This window comes from Gobius niger (assembly GCF_951799975.1).
Source record: "Gobius niger genome assembly, chromosome: 13".
NCBI classification, from domain to species: Eukaryota; Metazoa; Chordata; class Actinopteri; order Gobiiformes; family Gobiidae; genus Gobius; species Gobius niger.
The window spans coordinates 21072055-21087505 of record NC_136864.1 but is presented as its reverse complement, the minus strand read 5'-3'; the positions used below and the strand labels follow the sequence as shown (position 1 = coordinate 21087505).

General features: G+C 38.2%; 3 protein-coding genes and 1 long non-coding RNA gene across 5 annotated transcripts; 2 read left to right on the top strand and 2 right to left on the bottom strand.

The window, feature by feature from the left end:
• Positions 1-176: 176 nt before the first annotated feature.
• On the bottom strand, positions 177-4063 carry ppp1r7 (protein phosphatase 1, regulatory (inhibitor) subunit 7). The gene is made up of 10 exons (XM_079569632.1): positions 3935-4063; positions 3193-3288; positions 3059-3114; positions 2928-2993; positions 2713-2843; positions 2270-2432; positions 2074-2190; positions 1886-1990; positions 1724-1810; positions 177-1626 (listed from the first exon to the last, which is right to left on the bottom strand). Exons 1-10 carry the CDS (start codon positions 3969-3971, stop codon positions 1450-1452), a joined length of 1035 nt encoding a protein of 344 aa, XP_079425758.1. The 5' UTR covers positions 3972-4063; the 3' UTR covers positions 177-1449.
• A 1188-nt stretch (positions 4064-5251) lies between these two features.
• LOC306972626 lies at positions 5252-6987 on the top strand. The gene is made up of 6 exons (XR_013793518.1): positions 5252-5570; positions 5864-6031; positions 6102-6359; positions 6500-6598; positions 6685-6702; positions 6867-6987. It is a non-coding gene; the product is annotated as an uncharacterized lncRNA (long non-coding RNA).
• A 1421-nt stretch (positions 6988-8408) lies between these two features.
• Positions 8409-11399, top strand: cdc20 (cell division cycle 20 homolog). Of its 2 annotated transcripts, none has more exons than XM_079569264.1 (11): positions 8409-8591; positions 8915-9128; positions 9197-9330; positions 9417-9504; positions 9585-9710; positions 9799-9995; positions 10065-10159; positions 10225-10462; positions 10547-10672; positions 10879-10996; positions 11068-11399. In XM_079569264.1, the coding sequence occupies exons 1-11, from the start codon at positions 8433-8435 to the stop codon at positions 11241-11243; spliced, it is 1671 nt and encodes a 556-aa protein (XP_079425390.1). In that variant the 5' UTR covers positions 8409-8432; the 3' UTR covers positions 11244-11399. The 2 variants fall into 2 exon arrangements, with proteins under 2 accessions (XP_079425390.1, XP_079425391.1); XM_079569265.1 differs by lacking the exon at positions 8409-8591 and adding an exon at positions 8620-8701.
• A 363-nt stretch (positions 11400-11762) lies between these two features.
• elovl1a (ELOVL fatty acid elongase 1a) lies at positions 11763-15451 on the bottom strand. The gene is made up of 8 exons (XM_079569241.1): positions 15283-15451; positions 14643-14734; positions 14359-14549; positions 14198-14278; positions 13341-13397; positions 13158-13263; positions 12364-12503; positions 11763-12279 (listed from the first exon to the last, which is right to left on the bottom strand). The coding sequence occupies exons 2-8, from the start codon at positions 14701-14703 to the stop codon at positions 11971-11973; spliced, it is 945 nt and encodes a 314-aa protein (XP_079425367.1). The 5' UTR covers positions 14704-14734; positions 15283-15451; the 3' UTR covers positions 11763-11970.

Sequence of the window (15451 nt, the reverse complement as noted above, 5' to 3'; positions counted from 1 at the left end):
CCTGTGCGTCATAGTCATATATTGCATTGTGGGTGATGTAGTTCATTGATGGTATCCTCGTGTTCAACTGGGGCCTGAACTGTTGTTGGCTTCAGTGTCGCTGAAGGAAAAGGTGATAAAGTAAATGTGTGTGACTCGGTTCATCCTCGGATTGAATGAAACAAAGTTCAAGTTTGAGTGATGTGATTTTATTTGCATAATAAATAATATTCATTTCCAAAATATTCTCCATCTATGCCTGAAGGCTTCCATACCTTTACACCAAGTAGCTCTAAGTGGCACTTCTCCAATGGAAACAAATTCTTGAGCGCAACACACACAAAAATGACGAATAGTGCTTGCTATTTACAAAATGTACACTTGGGCTATTACCTTCGGCTGTCCATAGTTACTTCAAAGTAGCAACAGTAAAATATAAAGTCTTACATTCATATAAATAAATTAAACTCAAGAGAAACAAGTTGTCTAAAACCATGGAGCTACACACGGGAAGAGCTCTTTCCGCGTCCAACCTGAAGGTAACAAAGTGTAACATGTTTTGCCCTTCATTAAGAGTAGGTATCCTTACGACTTAGGCAACAAATGATTTAAGCCCTGAGCCCTGATTAAGAGGATATAGTTAAATGTGGTTTATGACCATTATGAATGTAAATGCAAGGATTTACAAATAAACTTAACTAACAATTTTCAGATAAAAGTATTATTAAAAGCTATAGCCTTACTTGGTAGGCTATTCATGAATACTGCACGTTAACCAATAGGTAAAAGTCACAAATAATGGTCTCTGGAAATATAGTCCTCCTGACATAAATTATGTACAAGCTTAGTGCTGGACCAATCTTTTCCTAAAAACATTCCTTTAATAAACTAATTACGGTATTTCAGAAATTGACAATTAAATGACATTAAACTGTTAGAATGATGTTTTATTATTGATTTCCCTTTAATATCAATGTTTTATTTGTTTTACCTTAAAATACATCCTTGCCAACTCAAAACTTCCACATCACTGTAAAGATAAAAATAGCGACTATTGTCTATATTTTATACTGTGGAAATGGTTAACCACATTAGGTGTGCTAATTTAAATGTATTTTTACTTGAGGGCCAGTGCATTAGTGATCATTTTCTATGATATAATATCCAACATGCAAAACAAAAATGCACAAAGTAGAGATAATTGAAGAATGTAAGAAAGTGGATATAGTTGTCACATTTTACACCCATCTTAATTAAATATGCATCCACACAATGATGGCATCAAAGGGAACATGCATGCAATGATGCATGTTTAGTAGACCCTGGGAGTGCGGGAAGTATGAATGAAGGTAGTGCCAAAGAAACAATATGTGAGGGTCTCTTAAATAAAGTTGTGTTATCGTTAGGGCAGGCAGAGGAGATGACGAGAAACACTGTTACATAAGCAGGTCAATTAATGTTTACTCTTGTTCAGAAGCGGATGAATGTAGCGTCAATCTGGCGAACACTGGGAAGTGCCAGCATTATCTTCCGCCTGTATTGGGGATCCTTCTGAAGTGGGTTTCTTTCAAGATAAACAGTCTCCAAAGAGTTGGCATTTTTGAGCTCATCAAGATCGGACCAGTTTTCTATCTGATTATCATTCATCTGTAAGGAAAATAAATACATTTTTAAAACAGTTGTTCTTAATGCTTCTTTTTTATCACAAATAATGCGTCAAATGTTCAGCCTCTGCAACACATACCCAAAATTCCTGCAGATCTGTCAGATGGCTGATGTTTTCAATCTTTTTTACTCGATTGGCAGCTATATCCAATGTTGTAAGTTTTTTCTGTAAAGAAACATTTGGTGAGTTACAGATATAAAGGTACTTTTATTGATTAAGCTTTATTTATAAATGTCTTACATTATTTTCCAAGCCCTCAATAACTTCAATGCCATTATGGCTCAGATAAAGCTCTTTCAGGTTGACGAGGTTCTGTAGACCTTCAATCTTCGTAATTCTGTTACTCTGGAAGCACATTATTAGATTATTATGAAAAGTGCCTATGTACTGGACCACTGTGGTCAAAATATCATAACAAACATGTGTACCTGAATACTTAAAACTGACAGGTGGTGTAAGCCCTCCAGGTTCTGAAGTTTTGTGATTTTATTTGTTCCAAGAAATAAACTTTGCAAGGTGGAAAGTGAATCAAGGTTTTCTATGACCTAAAGACAGACAAAGGTTAAGGATCAATGCTTCACATTTATAAACAGGTTCACTGACTGATTATTACAAAACTCTTACCCGGATGCGGTTAGATCCCAGCTCTAGCATCTCAAGGCATGAAAATTGATCCAAGTTGGCAACACTGCCGATTTTGTTGTGGAGCAAAAAAAGTTTCTTCAGTCGCGTTAACTGCTCCAATCCTTCTATTTTTCTTAAAATGTTGAAAGATACATCAAGTTGTCTGTGAATGAGACAAAATCCTTTTAGAAATACAGCATTTCATGAATGCCCTGAACAGATACATGTGAGGCAGTACACTTCATTAAAGGGATGGCATCTTGTAGAAATACTGAATAAACATTTCAGACGAAATATGACTTTACTGTTTTGTTTTTTGGCCCGTCTGATTTGTTGACATACAATGAGAAAATAAATAATAGTGTGTGTTTTTAAATGGCCTAAATCTCTTTGGCATTGTATAATGTTTTAATAATGAGTGTCTATATTACTGAAAAGCTTACTCCAATTCTATGAGATTGTTGAGGTTCTCCAGCTTGCGAATCTGATTGTCATAAAGATCTAATTCCTGCAGAGACCTAAGGCTGTCAAGGTTTTCAATCTTTTTTATGAGATTCTGTCGCAAGGAAAGCGTCTGCAAATGAAAGAAAAAGAAAAAAAACATTATTATTCATTTTATTAATAAATGAATCATATATTTTTTACCACTATTCATTACTTTAGCTTTCTGTAGACATTCCAGTCCTTCAATTTTTCCAATTCGACAGTGAACAAGATCAACATCCTACAAAAAATGAGTTAGCCTCCAACTTATCCCAGGGAAGAAAATTTACTATCAAATATAAGCACCTCCTCTTCCGGGTCCAAAGTGATAGTGTCCATATCGACAGGAGATTCTTCTTTACCTGGGGGGGGGGGAAAAAACACATATTGAAAATATATGATCATCAGGCATGTGGATAGTTTGTGTAGCATGGTGTTACTTGTGGAAGTGGACTGATTGGGATCCACATCCCCATTGATGCTCTTCCGTCTGGTTTCGTCATCTCCAGATTCTTCAGACTCACCCCTCCGGTCCACTGAAGTTACCAGAAAATATTTCATTTTAATTTCAATCTCCACACATTACTGAAGCCCTTTAGTCCAATGCATAATAGTGCAGTGGCAGAAGCTGATGCCTGTGTCACCCCACCCTCATTTCATTGGATGCAAGTCAAAGTAGGATGCTGTCATGGTATCCTACTTCAGTAAGGGTTGACAGCTATGAAGGCAGACAAACAGATGACATTTTCCATCCCAATCATATCTCTAAATGACACCATGTGGCTAAAAAGCAGAAATAAAAAATATTCTAACCAGAGCTTACCGCTGCTAGCATTTCCCCACGCATGTAGCTTAACCAATGCTGGCGGTTACGAATCAAAATGCATCCAAAACAGCAATTCCCTGATTATGTGGATATGTATTGCAACCATGAATAGCAAACGACTTAAGAGTTTATTTTCATGATAAAACAAACACGCAAACGGATGTTTCTGAGTACGTTAGCGTTATACATGATGTTGTTAGCATGGATGTTATTAGCCTGTTAAAAGACCAATGTCGAAAATATATCGATTTGAGAGCACAGATGAAACCAGTCCTTTTGTTCATCTCTTGGCAACATGTCCTTCAAACAGAGCTAGAAACAGCCTCCATCAGGAGCCATTTTTAACATTTACTCACCTTCCATTTCTTGCTCTCCAACAGACAAGGAGGCCATGTTTCCTGTAAACACTGCCGACAACCTCTCAGCCAATCCGCGGCACGCGCGGAGCCTTTGGGCCGCTAGGGGGCGCGCAGCCTACACCCCTATGTGCATTGTGCACGTCCTACCGTGACTGTGATTACAGTGACTACACTAAAAGTGCTTCTATGCTTTTGTTACAGAGTTAGTTTTTACATTGTTGCATAGCTTTAGCTTATTGTTCATACGATATGATAAGAATTTATACATTCATAAATATAGGCTACAAATATAAATATTCACCACACCGAGAATAACACATAAAACATTGTGGACCAATGTGGTCCACAATAGGCAACAATATAATACAAATGACTGATCATCATAATAGTAATAATAATAAATAATGAATGAATGACTGTACTTGGGCTTGTTCAGGTGGTACAATTTTAGACTTAATTCATTTTGATTTTAAAAACTTTCATTAATGCTTTAGTAGTAGCCTAATGTATGTCCGGCGTTTTCTAGTTTAGACATAATTTAGCTCAATTTAGATATATTATAGAACCAGTTTAGTCTGAATTTGATCTTGATCAAATAGCTAATAATTCTAGGCCCACACAATATCAAGTCAGAGGAAAATGTCTAGGCTAATCCGTGCAAGGACACTGCAAGCTGGACGATGCTTTTCTCAATGGACAGTGACTGTGTTTTTGGTTCACCAATGATATGGAGCATCTATTCAACCAACTTTCCTGCAGAAGAGCAGACAGGATTAAGGGGGGGTTACTGTGCATACTTTACCCATCTCACAGCCTCTTCTGTCCTGCCTCATGGAAAAGACTGCTGAGTCTCGATTACTGACAGGTCCAACTGACTGAAGGACAGCTTTATCACCACGCTGTCAGGAAGCTGAATTCTCCCTTTACCTTCCCTCTGACACCCCCTATTGTATTATGTATTTTATATTGCTCTACATATCTAGTGTCATTTATTTATTTATTTTTGTACTACAGCAATATAGCCATGTTCTTATAGCTGCCCGCCAACTTCATATTAAATGTATGGACTGCATTGAATGTTGAGACATTTATAAGTAGCCCACTACATTGTTTGTAATTTTATTTTAGAACCATATTTTTATATAGGCTATATACCATGCACTATTTTTTTCTTTTTCTTAGCCGAATCTGTAACAAGAGAACAGCTCTGTAGTTATGGCGTAAGGTAAACTCATGTGGTCAGGCAGGTTAGGGTTAAACCATGGGTGAAAAAAAACAAACCCAGGTGAAGTTGATGCTTAAGCCATGACATAAACCAATGGGTTATCAACCTGTTAGTGAAGCGCCTCCCATTCCACGTGCCGCCTACAGTAGCCAATCACATGAGAGCTTTGGATACACTTTAACTTTTTGTTCTGTACAAATTATTTACATCGGTCTCCAAACTGGGTTTGAGAAGCAGTTGCTTTGTTCTTCTTATCCCATTGGCAGTTCCTTTCCCCTGCAGGAGTAGAGGGAGTGCTTGGACAGTTCGAGCTTCCCAGCTCTCGTCGCAGATCTAACATGCATTTTTTTGTCTGGGTTTTTGCATTGTCTTTTTGTCATTTCGCACAATGCTTAACTTCTCCAATAGGTAGGCCATTTGCTCTGTTATACCCGCTTTGATAAACGTGTGCGGAATTTAGACTTTCTACGTGATGGATTTGAGCTCTTGAAATTCTAGTAGCAAAAAATTGCGGCAGATCATTTCTGTGTTGCTCCTTTTGCATTAGCCTAGGCCTATTTGTTGTTGAGATTGTATTACCCTAAGAATATGATTCAGAGGAGGACTAATGTGATTTTCTTGTTTGCAAATATTTGTGTTTGAGATATTAAAACAACGCCAATGTGGAAACCCATAACTGAGTTGTTTGTTTTCTCATTCAGATACTGTTATAGTTCAGGTCCAGGTGGGTGCTCAGCCTCTCGTGCAACAAGTTCTTCTTAATGGAATTACATACAGGGGTTTCAGCAAGGAACTCAACTACACAATTCAAGGTATAGCCGATGCAGCTCTTCCTGTCTTATCCAGCGATAACGAGGCAGCAGAACTAAGTAAGTGGCAACAATTATTAATGAAATATACTGTAACTCAATACCATCTAATTATTGTTTTGTTTCCAAGGATATCACACTGTTCTTCGATCCCGTGAGTGCATTCTGGAGGGATCTCAGTTGCACTGGACTGACAGAGTGTTTTATGATGGAAAGGTTCATCTGAGTCTGGACTCCTCTGGCACTTGGACAGCTCATGTGCCACAAGCCCAGGTCTTGAAAGCACAGTGGGACCAGGAAGCAGAGCGCACAAGAATGGAGAAAGCGCGTCTTCAGGAGGGATGCGTCCTACTGATGAAAGAATTAAAGATTTCTCAGGAGCAGCTAGGTATCCACATATTTATATGAGTACTTTGTGTAAGATTTGTTATAGTAAGTGTTCATTAACAACCTGTTTTGTTTGTGACTAAATCCCATCGTGTGTTTATATTTTTCCATTTGTTCAGTGAGATTTTTATGCTTTCTTAGTTTCAGGTACTCCTTTGCCTCAGTTACTGATCCCCATTTTGGCTCTTCTGGCCTTAATTGGACTAATTCTAATCAGCCTTTTCCTCTCCAAAAACATGGGTGAGCACCTACACTTAATAACAATAATATGCCACATGACTAAGCTATGGACTCTCATGATCATGTGTTTTTCACTCTGCTGCTAGGACTGAGGCACCCTGGAGGTAATGCAACAACACTCCCTGTGTTTTAGAGTTCGATGGAGCGCATGTCTTGCATAATCCTGCAAAAAAAAAAAGGACCAAGCGACGGATTCTAAGACACACAGGCTATGGTTACTTCTATATGTGTATGTTGATTTTAACTTTTTCTTGTTGTGTTCCCACAGGTGTAATTGGATCAGTAATACATTATCCAAAAGACAAAGCTGAAGATACTTCAACAACAAAAGGATTTAGCTACCATACAATCTAATTTATCACGTTACTACTGCTACAAATAGTAATGTAGTGATGGTGTGGACTAGTTTTGAACAGGGATTGTTAAGTTCCTGTAGCCTACTGTCTTCTTTTCACTCGCTTTTAGAACTGACTTTAAAATTAATGCTTGTTTTTAAATCCATCCAAGGACAGGCGCCTCCTTATTTGTCTGAATTGTTGTCTTCGCACACCCTTGTCAGAGCACCACGATCCTCGGACCAATGTTTGTTAGTACAAGATCTAATTTAAAAATAGATAGAGCCTTTGCAGGGAACTCTACGCTACTTCAGTCCAGAGCTTCAAAACTCTGTTAAAGGCACATCTTTTTGCACAGGCTTTTTACACAAGATGAGCTGAGCATTTTTTTGTCATATTGTTGTTACTGTTCATTTTTCAGTTTTATTTATCTTATTGTTTTACATATTGTTGTGTTTATTTTGGTTTTGTTCAGTCAAAGCCAGTATTTAGTGTACAGTACACTTTGAACCTGTACAGCACTTTGAGACAGTGATTTATAAGTAAACCTGACCTTTAGTACAATGCAACTCGAGGCTCGTTCATATTATATACATATAAAGCCTAGTATCTCATGCAATAAAAGCAATGCTGTGGCCCTTGTGGTGGTGTTTGTGGCCCTTTCCATGGTTTAGAATCACTGGGGGATATGAACTTCAATTTCATTCTAAATACTGCAGACCAATCAGTGTTCCAAATACTATTACTGACACTCATTTGGCTTGTGTTACCTTGCGACATCATCTGCATACCCAAAGCGGTTTGTCTTGTGTTATTGTTTCACTACCACAATAAGTTAGCAACTACTGCAGCTTTTGGTGTCCTGGGTCAAAATGATAGAGATGTGACTGCTACTCTGCGGCAACAGCCTTTTCGATCTTTGCCAAACACTCAACCACGCATCGCGCCCGCTCATATGATATATGGTTTCACTTTAACTGTATAGGCTACTACACTCAATTATTAGGATTTTTATCCCTATTTGCTGTATTGCAATTCATCCTTATAGCCTACACACTCTGCACAATTTAACTCCTAAGCACTTTTAAACTGGTAGGCTATTTTATTAGGCTACATAAATAAGAAAATGTGAGAATGATTAACAGTTTGATAAGGTTAAGGCTTTTTCTTTCATATTCACATTGCATGTTAAGAAATTTGTATATTTGTATTTTTTTTTTATCTCTATGCTAAATACCGGTGATTATCAATCAAATAGATGATGAATAACACTCTTTTAGCCTCATTGTCTCCACTAATAGCCTAGTGGCTGCCATTCAACTGTCAGGAAAAAGTCATGTGACTGAAACCTATCTAGGCCAGAGCGAGAGTTGCAGATTAATTTCCAAACAAACTACGTATGCGTGGTCAATCCCGAAATCTAGTTGACAGCGGTGGTGATGAAGTACACTCGAGTTTACTGTATATTACTCAAGTAAATCTAGAAGGTTGTTTGCGTCATGATTATTTTTGCCCAGCAGATGGCGGTGATCGACTTTTTGAACCACGGTATGCTGCGGAAGTCCACGCCTCTGGCATCGCTCTCTACCAATCACAGGGCCGCATTTGGAAGCGTTACCATAGCACCGACGTCGACCGTAGAAAAACTGACCAATCAGGTAATCACATTTAGATATTTAAACTGCATGAAAAAGCCGTGGCCGATTTTAAAATTCTGAGAGGAAGTGTTTGCCAGTGGTTCTGCGACTGTTCGAGCTTTGTCCCAGAGGTAGGTTAAACATTACATGAAAATTATTGGTTAAAACAAAAAACGTGATACCTGGAAAAGTGACGGTCGAGATGCGTAGCCGCTCTTGCATTTTGTATGACTATTAAATGTTAGCCATGCATTTCAGTTTGTTGTCGCAGTCACGTAATTCTTTTTGCTAGCTAAACAAGCCACATGTTTGCGGACTTACTGACAACTTTGTAATATTTCTAGGTTTGTGAGAGTCCGGCGATAATGGCACAGTTCGGGTTTGAGAGCGACATCCACAGCATTTTAAAGCTGGATATGCCTATCACGAACGCCCCTATGGCAAGATGGCAGCGGAAGGCCAGCTCTTCCAGTTGTACGTCTGCGGTAAATGGCCTGTCTCCTGGGAAATCCGTGAACGTGTCTTTGGGTTCGTCAAAAACACCGAGCAAAACACCAGGTTTGGCGTGGATAATGTTGTTCAAGTGAGCATTTCACTCTGCCATGCTAATACAGATGTTGTTGCAGGAAAAAGTAAGAAACAAACTCCCTCCAAGATGGGAGGTGATCGTTTTATTCCTATTAGAAACTGTAAACAAATGGATGTGGCGAATTTTTTGCTGACTAAAGAAGCTGAACCTGACAACATGAATTCTTCAGCAGTAAGTTTGTGAAACTACTTTTAAATTGCTTTGGTTGACATTTGATATGGCATCTTATAAATCATGGCTCCCTTTTTATGAACCAGAAAGCCTTGTCAGTAACGCTGAATGGTTACGATATTGACGATGCGAAGATTCTACACCTGGGAGGAAAGCCTCTAAATGCACCAGAAGGTATTTACCCTGAAATACGTGTGTAACTTACAGCTTTAACATTTATATTTAACATTGATTTGTATGACCCTGAATTACAGGCTACCAAAACAATTTGAAGGTTCTCTACAGCCAGGGTACCACTCCTGTCTCAACCACAAAGACCAGATACATATCTACTACCCCTGAACGAATTTTGGACGCTCCTCAGCTTCGTAATGATTTCTGTACGTTGACTGTGAACATTTCTTGTTTGTGCCATTGACTATGGTTTGTGCATATCATGTGAGTGATGTTTTTATTTTTACTTCACAGATTTAAATCTGTTAGACTGGAGTTGTCGAAATACCCTTGCTGTGGGACTTCACAACACTGTTTATTTGTGGGATGCAAGCCAAGGAGATATAGTTCTTCTGATGAAGACTGAGCGTGAGGAGGATTATATTTGCTCAGTGTCCTGGGCCAAGGAGGGTAGCTATCTTGCTATTGGCACCAGTGATTGCACGGTTCAGGTAAATGCATTTTTATGTCGTTGGTTAATTTGCTATAGTCCAGGGCTGTAATTCTTCCCTTTATTTTAGCTGTGGGACGTTGAGAACCAAAAGCGGCTTCGCAGTATGACAAGCCATACAGCCAGAGTTGGTAGTCTCAGTTGGAATGAACACATTCTTTCAAGGTAGGGTACAAAATAAACTTATCTGTTTTTCATTGGTGTCTAAAATGCTTTTGATCATTTTTCAGTGGCTCCAGATCAGGACACATTCATCATCATGATGTGAGAATGGCACAGCACCACAGATTTACATTGAGTGCTCACTCACAAGAAGTCTGTGGGCTGAAGTGGTCCCCCGACGGCAGGTACCTGGCCAGTGGAGGGAATGACAATTTGGTGTGTGTATGGCCCCGTGTCTCTGATGGTAGTGCCGGCAACGAGAGCCAGACTATTCGCCGTTGGAGTGAACACCAAGGAGCAGTGAAGGTCTGGTGGTATTTTAAAAATTACTTTTTAGGTTTAGTTCTATGCCTCACAATATGCTTGTTTTTTTGTTTTTTCATTTTGTAGGCGTTAGCCTGGTGTCCATGGCAACCAAATATTCTTGCATCTGGAGGTGGCACAAGTGACCGTCACATACGGATCTGGAACGTCAACAGTGGCTCTTGCATCAGTTCAATAGACACTCAGTCACAAGTAAGACCATTGCTGAAGGTCAATGTAATAAAACTGTGAAGGCCATATACCTGATTTATACATTTTTAACTACGAGATCATCATACATTTAAAAAGGCCTATTCTTCCCCCCCCCCTGCTCCCCACTGTCTGATTTTGATATGTGTTGAGACATTTTTGGAGTTAAAATCTAGATCGATTCGGTACTAAAATATATCCATCTCTAGGTATCTTCTCTTGTATTTGCACCAAACTACAAAGAATTGGTCTCGGGCCATGGATATGCACATAACAATGTTGTTATCTGGAAGTACCCTTCACTTATGAAGGTGGCAGATCTCGCAGGTAAGCAATTGTCAACAATTAAGAAGAAACTGGCATTTTTCAATTATAATGTGATGCTGGGTTTTGTTTAGGTCATCAAGATCGAGTGCTCGGTGTAAGTCTAAGCCCAGACAACACATCATTGGCTTCTATTGCTGGAGATGAGTCCATTCAAATGTGGAATTGCTTTGAGATGGACCCTGTTAAAAAGAAGGCCTTGGATAGGAAGATCAAACCAACAACCGCCTTGCAACACTCCATCAGATAATGGCATCGTCTTGGCTCTTCAATGTCCTTAGTCTAAATGAACTTTCTATTTAATCTTTTTTTTTTTTCCTTGTTAACCATTTTTGGTTTTAAGGGTATTTTGACAAGTGCACATGTGGGTTCTTCGCTGTTGAATCTAACTTTTATTGTATAATTGAGATGGTTGACTAATAAATGATTGTGATCTGACTTTATATGCTCATGTGTCTCCCAATTGCATGCAATAAATCTTGGTCATCTCACCTGCATGACCACTCATTTAGGTAATCTAAAATGAGTTTGAGTCATGCACTCATTTAGGCAAAAAGAGTGCATTTTACCTAAATGCACTCACATCTGCCTGTTTTGGGGATTTAAAAAAAAAACAGGCTACATACCATGTGTAAACTAAATTTTGGTTTTCAACTGAAATACCTTGGAACAGTTTTATTTGAAAAGATAAATAAGACATTTACAAAGAAACATTTAAACATAGATCTGAAAATGGTGCAATACTCCTATTTAGAGTCATGCAGTCAGACCAGTGTGTTGGTCAGGTTCAAGCCAGAGTTTAAATTGGTGACAAGCACCTGTCTTGCGAGACCAATAACAGTTACATAAAACATAATTTGGCACACAGCAGCAAAAACATGCCATTCATATCCCACAAATTTTGAAAGCTATACAAATCGTACACAATGTAAACTATGAATGACTTACAGTCCAAAACAAATTCAGCTAAATTTAGGTCAAATTTCCTTTACCTTGCCCATGAATATTTGACCATTGGTCTCGGGGGGAATATGCCCGTTACTCAGGTGGTTTCCATTAGCCACTACTGTGGCAATGTCTTTTGTTAATCCGTTCATGGCTTTGGTGTTCTCAGAGGCAGGAAGCCGTTTTCCCTTGATGTATGCTTGGACCCAAAAGTGGGAGAACAAGATGAAGAAGAAGGTACCATACATCCAGACAAGATGAATCCACAAGGGAAACTGGTAGTCACATTTTTCCATAAAGTAATACTGGCTGGCATGAAGGGACACCAGGATAAATTGAGTCTGTTTAGAGAAATGGAACAAAGTGGTTTAGGGTCATGGTTGGTTAAAGTGTGGAAATTTCACTAAATATAAATTAGTACATACAAGCTGGATGGCAGTCAAATACTTCTTCCACCACAGATATTTCTGAAAGCGACTTCCGGCAGCAGACAGTCCATAGTAGGAATACATGATGACATGGACTGTAGAGTTCACCATGGGATGAAAGGTCCCCATTCCTGCAGCTGAAAAAGAACACATTTGAGTGATTTTTTTGTAGTAATTTACACTATTTCTGTATGTTTTATTTCAGTTCTGGAACTCTTCTGGACTTGGCAGTGTAACTTTCTCAGCCAGTGGCAGCACTCAGACAACTATATAAAAGTTTTTTTCTAAATGTTTTGACTCATGATTAACCAAAAGATAACCAATAAATTGCAAATGATGATGATATACCTCGAGCATATTGAGCATGCATTAACTTACAGAGCACTTGTATTACAAAAACTGTAAGCAGTTCAGCTTTTCACATAGGATTTATGAAAAAGTAATTACTTTGTTAATGAAATGTGAGAAAATGCTTAATTATCTAGGCCTAGTATTGATAATGAACACAATACATCATCGCTTTGATCGCGACACTAATTTTCATACAATTTAAAGCCCACTTTTTTTAAACTATATTCAAGTATATTGTTGTACATAATTGAAAAATGCATTTTACACGTTATATCATACACTGCCTTCGTTTTGAGCGCCTACAGATTTCTTGAATGTTGAGGTGAAAATCCAACTGAAGTCACTCTATAAAATGCATCGTCCTTTTGGCATTTACACCACTTCCAATGGTCTTTCATACTGTAGGTAAAATGCATGTTACGGTTTGCAGGCCTGCTTACCAGGGGTGAGGGTGGCGCCCCACCACCAACTCCAAGGCATGACGGAGTGGTGAAAAACATGGAGAAATGTAATCTGGCTTTGTTTCTTCCTCAGCACAAAGAATACCTACAATAAATGCAATAGAAAACTTCATATAAATTTACATTAACGGAACAATGATGTTGGCACATATAACTACTTACTGTGTCCAGAAGTTCAATGTATTTAGAAATATAAAACATCCAGGATGTTCGAACCATCTAAGGGAGAAGAATAATACACACTTCAGTACAGTACGCTCCATTGTTAAAGTACCGTTTTCTTTAGTTTGGCCATTTTTGTGATGTTTATAGTTTCACGTCCTTATTGAGCAACGACAGGAAGTGACATAGATGAAGGGAAACAATTTTAAACTATTACCATGTTAAATCAATTGGAAATGGGAACCGCTATGGAACTTTTCCTTCATCTATGTCACTTCCTGTCAGCAGCTTAAAATTTCAAATAAAAATAACTAAAATAATTAATAAAATTTTCTGCCCAACATTTCTTAATTAAAATTGCTGCTCCACTGAAGTAAAAAGGATAATTATGCAACTGATGTAATCCTTCTAAATAAGTCATGTTTTCCGAAGCATTAAAACGGGTCATATGCACTTTAAGTTAAGAGATAAGTGTGCATTTTTTATGGTGAAAAAAGTAAAATGTGAACATAGAGAAATCCATTTTAAGCATTTTCATTTGATTACACATGAGAATAAAACAATCACTATCTTTTGATATGAAAATAAGGAATGAAAATAAGTGCTATACTGGAAAATGTGTATGTGAAAAATACGTGAAATATGTTTTGAGAAAATGGCCTTGAAGTTACAATTTCCTGTATACATCTATGAAGAAATGTTGAACTTTTTGTGAATATTGTGCAATTTATTTCATTCCAAGTAAAAATGTATTTGTTAAGTTAACTGGCCTAACCCCTGGACATTGAAACAATTTGCCTGTAGCGCTTCCACTTTAAAAAAGAAAAAAAAAAGGCTGTTCAGAACATGTGCCTTACCCTCAGGGCCTCTGGACTGTTGGATGTGTCAACAAGATCGCATCTCCATGTATACGTTGTAGCCCATCCTGACATCAAGAACTAGACGCAAAACAAAAGAAAAAAAAGTGTTGGTAAAACATTAATACTGCATTTCAGCTGTTATTTTGTAGTGAACCTACTTCATAGACGATGTAACCATTAAATAAAACCATAGATAGATTGTAGACGACCATAGCACTTTTTAAATGGAAAGGTTTGCGGTTGGCCATGAGCCGAGGTCCGGCGCACACGGCGAAGAAGACATAGGTCAGCAGTAGGACCGTCATATCAATGGGACTCTGCATTAGAGGGTAGTCCCTGACTCTGACATCTGCAAACACACACACTCATCATTAATGTGAGCCATTGCATTAATGACCTATGTAATGTTTGCTTTTACATATGAATTTAAGCTCCTACTTACCTATTTTGTCAAAATAGTAATCATTGATATATACAAGGCCAGATAAAATTGGTCGTGACATGGTGTCTGTTTTCTTCTGTCCCAATATGACCCTAAAATTAAAAAAAAAAGAGAACACAAAGGGACTATAAATACGATAATATGTCCTTTTTTGAGGACAGGTGAGCACTGAGCAGCTTAACCACCTGCGCTGCTCACTAAATAAACAGATGACAGCTGTACATGTGCATCAAATATCAATAAATATTTCAATCAACACTGAAGCAATAGGTTTAGAACATGAACATATGGGCTTTTGTTTCTTTCTTCTTTTTGGACGGAAACTAAAATGATCTTTTTGTACCAACCCATATGTCCCATAAATCAATGTGTGCCTTTTGGGACAACCTGTGGAACATCAACTCCTTAAATGCAATGAAATAGTCTCATGCTGACTAAGACAGCTTGTCAAACAGGTGAGGCAAAGAACGTGACCCATATTGCCTGCCTAACAGATGAGCATGGCTAACATAATGTAAAATCATTGGAGTCTCTTGTGGAGTAAACTAAGAAAAGAATGAAAAGTTAACTGTACATGGTGGCACAGAAAATACTTAAATAGAATGGTCACAATTGTCAAGTGTCTGTAGTAAAGACTTACCCTCTGACCCTCTGGCACTGTTTGAGAAGAGAACTGCTGTGGAGCCAGAGCGGGAGCACACAGTCAGTGTCACAATCCAAAAAACAGTGAAACAAGCTGCTTGTTCAACTCACTGCTTCAGCAGTCCTCACTGAGTGATTAAACAAGTGAAGGTAACAAGCACAAGAGA

Bases quoted from the DNA above. Each gene is read 5' to 3' on its own strand.
- ppp1r7 (XM_079569632.1), bottom strand. From the start codon at position 3,971: ATGGCCTCCTTGTCTGTTGGAGAGCAAGAAATGGAAG. The intron at 3,289-3,934 runs GTGAGTAAATGT...TGGTAACTTCAG, and splicing joins TGGAGAGCAAGAAATGGAAG to TGGACCGGAGGGGTGAGTCT. The intron at 1,627-1,723 runs GTATGTGTTGCA...TTTTCCTTACAG, and splicing joins CAGATCTGCAGGAATTTTGG to ATGAATGATAATCAGATAGA.
- cdc20 (XM_079569264.1), top strand. From the start codon at position 8,433: ATGATTATTTTTGCCCAGCAGATGGCGGTGATCGACTTTTTGAACCAC. The intron at 9,331-9,416 runs GTAAGTTTGTGA...TTTATGAACCAG, and splicing joins ACAACATGAATTCTTCAGCA to AAAGCCTTGTCAGTAACGCT. The intron at 10,673-10,878 runs GTAAGACCATTG...ATCCATCTCTAG, and splicing joins CAATAGACACTCAGTCACAA to GTATCTTCTCTTGTATTTGC.
- elovl1a (XM_079569241.1), bottom strand. From the start codon at position 14,703: ATGTCACGACCAATTTTATCTGGCCTTGTATATATCAATGATTACTAT. The intron at 14,550-14,642 runs GTAAGTAGGAGC...GTGTGTTTGCAG, and splicing joins TTACTATTTTGACAAAATAG to ATGTCAGAGTCAGGGACTAC. The intron at 13,264-13,340 runs GTAAGTAGTTAT...CATTTATTGTAG, and splicing joins ACATTGAACTTCTGGACACA to GTATTCTTTGTGCTGAGGAA.